This window comes from Mus pahari, chromosome 4, assembly GCF_900095145.1.
Source record: "Mus pahari chromosome 4, PAHARI_EIJ_v1.1, whole genome shotgun sequence".
Taxonomy (NCBI): domain Eukaryota; kingdom Metazoa; phylum Chordata; class Mammalia; order Rodentia; family Muridae; genus Mus; species Mus pahari.
This window is the reverse complement of record NC_034593.1, coordinates 118,103,703-118,111,594: the sequence shown is the minus strand read 5'-3', so window position 1 is coordinate 118,111,594 and position 7,892 is coordinate 118,103,703. Positions and strand designations below refer to the sequence as shown.

The window sequence follows — 7,892 nt, the reverse complement described above, 5'->3', positions numbered from 1 at the left end:
GTGAGAAGGGCTAGGATGGACTTTGAGATGTGTAACAGGTTACTTGTGGTACAGAGGAACGATGGAGGCCAACATGGATTTTGATATGCTAATAGGCACCTCAGGTAGTTATATAGTCTCTCCTGCTAGAGATATGAGAAATAACTCCTTTTGATGGAGGGTGTCTTAGGGTTTCATTGCTGTGAAGAGACCCTGACCACAGCAACTCTTATAAAGAAAAACACTTAATTTGGGGCTGGCTTACAGTTTCTGAGGTTTAGTCCATTAGCATCATGGTGGGAAGGATGGCGGCCTGCAAGCAGATCTGGTGCTGGAGGAGCTGAGATTCCACGTCTTGATCTGCAGGCAGCAGGAAGACTGCACCATACTGGTGTAGCTTGAGCATATGAGACCTCAAAACACAGTGAGATAATTTCCTCCATCAAGGCCACCTCTCCTGATAGTGCCAATCCCGCTGGGCTAAACATTCAAACTCCTGAGTCTTTGGGGTCATACCTACTCAGACCACCACAGAGGGGAACCAGTGTCACAGGTTTGCGAGGAACGCTGCCTTTTATCTAACTGCCAGAAATCCTCCTATAGTCCAGGCTGAACTCATGTCTGGATATTTGGATTGCTATTTGGAATTTGGGGTACTGGCGTTTCCTTTAGGCCCAACACAACCCACAAACAAAAGTAAATAATTTTGGAGCAATTACATTATGGAGATCTATGGAAATGTAATATCTCAGTCTGTGTGAGGAATCTTCCCTGAAGAAACAACATATCCATACACCTGATTGAAATCAGCTAACATCAAGAACACATTGCAGAGGCAGAAAGCCAATCGCCTATATTCCCTTACTCATATGGTGTCACCCTTAATTTAAGCAAATTTAAAGGACTCCCACAAGGGCTGGAGCTTGAACTGTGACCTCCTTGATGAAGTGGGAGAGTGATCTCTAGAAGACAGCTTCTGCGAACAATGCCACAATACTTATGAATACAGAGCATAATGTGGCTGGAAAACTCAGAACTCCAAAGTTTATTTTTAGTGCGGTTCGATAGGGCATCCGTCATTAATTCACGGCAACTATTTAAGGAAGGCTTTGTGTTCTAGAATAACGAACCTTTGATGTTGGCATAACCTTCCGGTAAATAGGATTCCACCGCTCCGGAAATGCCATCTTACTAGATCACATACTGAATCCGAACCTTTCTGAGCAGTTGCACACCCACCACTGTGTGACCGTGACCTAGTTGGGACCAAGATGCCCAAATGACTTGGATAATGTAGTCCTTACTTGCCAGTCAGCATGCTTCAAAGACTTCACTAAGGTAGTCAGAGCAAGCTGACCTGTCTTCTGGATGCCACAGTTCTCCTAAACACCAAACGGGCTGAGCCAACCCTTGGCGGGTGGGGGGAATATAAAGTTTGTCTTCAAGCTCTCCTTGTATTAGGCGTTCATCTTTCTCCTAACGTTTAAAGCCACTGGTTAAAGTTTTGGCTGTACTACCACTGTTATGGAGAATCTGTCATAGAGAAATGTTTTCTCTCTGCTTGGGAATGACGCATTTTCAATCAACATTTAGCTTGATTGCGCTGTTGATTTGGAATTAAGTTGGGGTGGGGGGTGGCGTTGTACAAGAATAAATAACAAATCCAAAGCCAGGCTTCCTCCTCCGAGGATGGGTAGGTGGGTGGGTGGGTTGGGACTGGCGTGACCCAGGACTCCGGACCTCAGCCCGCTCTGCAGCCCTGCAGGGCGCAGGCTCCATCCGGGTAGCAGCGGCCACCGTGGCCCGCGCCTTCCCCTTCGGCGGCGGCGCTCCAGCCGCAGCCCCAGCCGCAGCCGCAGCCGCAGCCTGGCTGTGCGGGGAGGCGGTCGCAGCTCCGGCCTGCAGGGGGCGCTGGCGCGGGAGGGCTGGGCCGGGGTCCGCACGCGTGCGGTGGCGGCGCGGCCGAGCGTGGGTGCCCGGGCCGCGGTCGTCGGGGAGAGTGACTCGGCCTGTGACGCGGGCGCGTTCCTTCCTCTTCCTCTTCCTCCGCGGCCCCGCCTTCCTTCCCTCCGCCCATCTCCCGCCGCGGAGGAGCCGCCGCCGCCGCCAGCCGCGCCGTCATGTCGGCCCCCGCCGGGTCCCCTCACCCGGCCGCCGGAGCCCGGATGCCGCCCAAGCTCGGCGGAGCAGTCTCCGGCCTGGCGCCGCCGCAGCAGAACGGTGAGGCGGGAGGCCGGGGCGCGGCGTGGGGCCTAGGCAGGCGGGAGGGAGAGCGGGCGGGCGGGCGGGCGGGCGGCCTGCGCGGTGGCTCCGGGCGGGCAGGGCCGGGCCGGGGAGGCCGCGGTGGGGCCCCGAGGCCGCGGCGGAGCCTGGAGGCCGCGGTGCGGCGAGGGGAGCGGCCGAGGGGACGGCAGGGCGGGGCCGCCGGCCGTCTGCCATCCAGGCCTGCCCTCCCGCGCGGACCGAGGCCGGGGCGGAGGGGTCGGCGGCCCGCACGACTGTCTGTTCCGATCTGGGCGCCGGCCGGTTGCCCCGGGCGACCCTGTGGGCTCCGAGAGCTCGCAGGACGCCGGGGCGGCAGACTGCGTGGTCTAGGGAGGGCTGGGAGCAGCCTTGGTACCCGGTGGATCGCATCCTTCCGGCCCCAGGAACATCGCTTTGATTTTTTTTTTAAGGCCCAGCGAGCACGCCGCCTGGAAGGGAACTTAGTTTGCACTCAAGTTTGTAGGCAGAAGGATGTGGATGTGCTGCAGAAGTGGAACTGTAACCCCGACCCACTTGGGGCCTCGGGATCTGTTGTGGTTTGCCGCCGCGGTTGCTGCTCAAGCCTTTGGAGTTCGCTTGTCCTAGTGTTCGTAGGGGTAGCAGGTGTCAGCGAAGCAAACACCTTTAGATTTCCCCCATCTCCAGCTTCACTTTCAAATCTAGAAAAACGTGTCGGGAGTTGCTTGGCCCTGTTTTGAGGCAAGGCCTGCGTGGGGAAACAACGATTGTGGCTTTCATACTGAGGTTGTTCTAGGCTCCGAGCATGCAGGAGTTATTGATCGATCTTACCCTAGCGTGCCTAGCCCCTGCTCTGGAGATCTGGAATGTTCCTAAGTAGTACTAGGGAGGGGCCCTCTTTAGAGAGTTGAGAGTGTGTATCCCTCTGCCCTGTGTCAAAAAACAAAACTACTCAATACTCATCAAATCATTGGCCTAGTTTACATAGTGTGCTAATCAAATTTACAGCCAAAGTTTGGAGAATTGGTAATGCTTTTCAAACACGAAACACCCCAAGAATCAGGTGGAATTTTTTATTCACAATTAAAAAGTAAAAAAAAAAACATGGTTTAGTCTTAAGATCCCTAGGTTGGCCTTACTTACCAATATTTCATACTTCTTATACTTGTTGTTTAGTATCAAGAGCTTTGGGGGGTTTTTTGTTTTGTTTTGTTTTGTTTTTCAAGACAGGGTTTCTCTGTATAGCCCTGGCTGTCCTGGAACTCATTCTGTAGACCAGGCTGGCCTTGAACTCAGAAATCTGCCTGCCTCTGCCTCCCGAGTGCTGGGACTAAAGGCGTGCGCCACCACGCCCGGCATCAAGAGCTTTTGAAGGTGAGCGATGCCGTTGGCAGCGCGTTTCTGAGCAGCTTTGTCTACTTTGTGTGCCTGTGTATAAATGACTGTGCCCCTGCTTGCACATGACAATCAGAGGACAACTTCTGGGAGTTGGTTCTTTCTACCCTATGGGTTTTGAGAATCCAACTTAGGTAGGCTTCTAGGAGCTGCTAACTAGGCTTTACTTTGTTCTTAACCCATCTTCTTATGTGGAGCAACCGGTTTAGACATAGGTCCCAGTTTAGACATTGTAAATCAATGCTTAACAGTTTCGGGGATGATGTCCTTGATTGTCAAGCGTCATCTTTATTTTTTTTAGGCGACACAGAGGTCCCAGGACATTTACTCAGCCACACGGTTGGTAGGAATAAATCCATGTCTTGATGCCCAGTGGGAACGATGCTTGGTTTTTGTTTATTCTTACTCTTCATAATAAAGTCTGAATCGTTGTCTAACATCTGTTGCTTGGCTACCAGGTCGGTATTCAAAGTTAGAGTAGTAGGTGAAACAGAATTCCCTCCTCCTGAATTTTATTTTAGCAACATTCAAATTGGTTCTGGCTGGTCTTGAGTGATTTGGTAGGTAGTTGGGGGTGGGGGGGGGGAGAGGGAAGGGCTGTCTCTAGGAAGAGGTTACATCATGAGCAATCCTGGAAGTGTGCACTTAGAAAGGGCAGGCCTTGGGTAGAAACTGGAAGCGGTGGAGAAGAGCAAAGGGAACTGGGTGGAAGGGAGAGGGAGGGAGGCCAGGGAGGGAGATGGAAGGAGTGTAGAGAGGCCAGGTTGCCGAAGGGTTTGAGACCTCATGCTGAGGCATTTGGAAATACAGAACTAGAGTTCCTTTGGTTTGGTTTTGTGGAAGGGATTAACGAGCACAGAGATGAGAGGACCAGATCTGATTTTGTTTCTCGGTTTTAGAGAAAGTCATCATGAAGATTAAGCAATCATTTCAGCTTTTGTTATGTACAGAAATCGCTTTGCTTTCTTATTACTATATCCCTGGAATTCCAGCCATGGTAATAACACAAAAGAATAGATCAGAAGTATGAAAAGTACCATGGGAAAACAAGCCAGTGACAAGAGAAACACCATAGCTGACAGAATGCGGTCACTTCCTTCATAGCCTTGGTATCTGGTCCTGTCACAGGGAGCTAAAACTCTTGGCATTCTGAGAGTGATAGGAGGTCTTTGTTACTCATAGTGACCATTGGCTCTGCACCAGTTTTACACTAGTGTAATTAAGTCACAAGACGGGCTGGGTAGCCTCAGGATGGGACTGGTGAGCGGGGATGTGACCTTTCAGTCCCTACTTAGTAACCTCTGGGTAGACATCCTGGTTTGACCTGCATGCTTTTGGAGGCACCCCTCCCCCAAGACCTTGCTTGTGTGCACTCCCTTGAGGTGTGGCGGCTATGTATTTGATGTTTTCTTTGCCTTTGTTGAAGATGGAAATGTCATGTTTACTTGGTTTTTGCTTGAGCTCGGTCTCATGTGACTGAGGATGACAGTGACCTCCTGATCTTTTTGCCTCAGGCTCCCAACTGCTTGCTGACCCTCTCCCTTCCACCTTCACATTATGGGCGTGGCCATACTTCCCTGTAGTGTCTTATAACAAACCAGAAAAGGTGTTTCCAAGGGGCAGGTAGTAGGAACTTACTTTATCACATAAAGGAAAGTTGTGACAGCCTGCCACTTGTGATTGGGCGCACATATGATACACAGACATATGTATAGACAAAAACACCCCTTCAAAAAGGAACAAAGAAACAGCAAGTGTATTCAAGACAGATTTGATTTCTGCAGACCACTAAGATGAAGATGGGGTAGCTCTGGAGCACAGTTTGCAAAACACCTTGCCTAGTCCCCTGCTTTGGAAGGTGAAATCAAGATCCACAAAGGTGAGCAGGGGAGGCTTCGTGCCTGAGGAAGGTTGGTGAGAGAGGCTGCTTGTCTCGGTTACTGCTGTTCTTAGTGTTGCAGACAGTGGTGGGCGAGTTACAGGTGTTCACTAAAGATTTATTGAATGAGGCCACTTAGTCCTAATTCCAAGTTCAGTGTTCTTAGAACAGACCCTACTAAGGTGCCATGTTGGCCTTGAACTCCTGACCTTCTTGCTTTCACTTCCAAATGCTGAGTGAGATACAGGCATGGAGTGTCTGACATAGTTACAAAGGTTCACCATCATAGGTAGAAGCGAGGCTTTATTATTGAGTCTTCTGTCTTTCTAAGATTAAGTACTTGGTTCTCACTACTTGTAGATAGTATGAGGACACTGCATCTGTAAACGCTTCTGTTCACCTTGGAGCTATATTCAGATTTCATTCTGAGTAACACATGGATTTATAGAATTATTTGCATCTCCATATGAAGTATTAGTTGAATATTTTTCAATTTTAACTCTTTTTTTTTTTTTTTTTTTTGAGACAGGGTTTCCCTGTGTAACCCTGATTAGCCTGGAACTTGCTCTATAAAATAGGCTGGCCTTGAACTCACAGAGATCCCCCTGTCTCTGTCTCCTAAGTGCTGGGATTAGGCGTGTGTCACCATGTCCAGCTTCGTTTGGTTTGACATTACTTCCAAAGCTGAGTCATCAAATATGTACTGCCGAGGGAAACAACAGCCCAACAGAGTATATAACTCCCAAGTTGTTCCCAACCAACTTGACATCCCAAGAGTGTCACAAACAACCCAGATCTAACAGTGTACCTCTGCCCAAAAGGTTAGCACTGGTTATAATTGTCAATGATGCAATGAGGCTAAACAGAGAGCGAATTACTAGACTTTTTTATGGAAAGGTAGACAGGCAAACCATTAACTCAGATTCTTTCTGGTTGTGGACTCTGAGAAACCTGTCAGCCTTAAGAGCACACAAAGAATTCAGAACCATGCAGCTGTCCTTTCTGGTCAGTGCAGTGTCCACATCTGGGGCTGCAGCTGTCCTTTCTGGTCAGTGCAGCGTCCACATCTGGGGCTGCAGCTGTCCTTTCTGGTCAGTGCAGTGTCCACATCTGGGGCTGCCCAGAAGCGTGGGTCTTCAGGAAAGATCTTCCTCTGGCCGTCATGAACTTGTCTGAATACACAACTTTTTTTTCCTTCTAACCTGCTGACTAGCAATCTCAAGGACCTTAAAGTCTTTGCCCTGTGTATACTCAACCATCTGCCTGTAATAACAGCAACCTAAGAAGTAATTGTTATTATAATGTATGGTTTTAGTTATTTGCTGTGCTTTTCACACCTCTCAGGGTTCTGAGTTTATAGCTATCTTTTTTTTTTTTTTTTTTTTTGAGACAGGGTTTCTCTGTATAGCCCAGGCTGTCCTGGAACTCACTTTGTAGACCAGGCTGGCCTTGAACTCAGAAATCCGCCTGCCTCTGCTTCCCGAGTGCCGGGACTAAAGGCGTGCGCCACCTGTTTTCCTCTTGAAGTGTGCTGTGTGATCTGATAAGTGCCAGATACAGGAATTCTTGGCTCTGACTTGGAGTTTATGATTTTTGAAATCACGATTTCTACAAGTCAGGCAGCAGACCTTGAAAAAAGGCAACCCAGCCTTTGCATTTGAGAGTTTGAAATTAGACCTGTCCATGGGAAAAGGAATTTGGACAGCTTTGAGAAGCTATGAAGGGCAAAGGAGCAGCTCTCTCTTGAGGATTGGACCCGCCCAGTGTCGGGGAATGTTTTTCTTCAGGCAGAGCTGTGCTGAGATCCGAAGAATGGTTAAGGAAAGGTCGGATGAAGGGAAGATTTGTAAGACTCCTGGTAGAGATAAGCTTTGGAAAGACTCAGAGGTGTGGAAGCATGGCTTGCCAAACATCGAATGGCTTGTCATGTTTGCGATTGTTTGCATCTGGTTTTATCACCATTCTTGAAAGCTTTGATCACGTGTCTATAGAAGTTTAGACAGTGTCACACTGCCCCGCTTCTGATGCCTTTGCTAAGTCAGACCTCTGTCCTTGTTAGCCTCTGGGCCCCTGGGGTCAGGCTCAGTGTGCTGTGGCTTGTTGTGTGTGGTGTGCAAGGCATGCATGTTGCACATCTTTTCCCAGGCCAGCACTTGGTTTGACTTCTCATCAGCAAGTGTTCTTCAGTGTGGCACACTCAGCTTTGGTTTCTTGAGCTTGGATGCAAAGGACTTGGTGTGCTTATACCCGACAGCAAGACAGCAAGGCAAACTGTGACCCAGGAGTCGGGTCAGGGAGGGCCTTTGACTCTATTTTTATAACAGATTGCCACAAATTAACTGCTTGAAACAGTCTGAATTTATTATTTGTAGGTGAGAAGTCTAGTTGGGCTAAACTCAGATGTCCCTGCAGGATA

At 49.3% G+C, this 7,892-nt stretch overlaps 1 protein-coding gene across 2 annotated transcripts in view; it reads left to right on the top strand.

Moving 5' to 3' along the window:
- The first annotated feature begins 1,857 nt into the window (after positions 1 to 1,857).
- Sec24b (SEC24 homolog B, COPII coat complex component) overlaps positions 1,858 to 7,892 on the top strand; it is a 72,567-nt gene continuing 66,532 nt past the window's right edge. The window contains exon 1 of one of the 2 annotated variants that reach the window (XM_021196171.1): positions 1,858 to 2,199. In XM_021196171.1, the coding sequence (XP_021051830.1) occupies positions 2,100 to 2,199 (100 nt within the window). In that variant the 5' untranslated portion in view covers positions 1,858 to 2,099. The remainder of the gene's footprint in view (positions 2,200 to 7,892) is intronic. The other variant, XM_029537399.1, reaches the window with a different exon arrangement.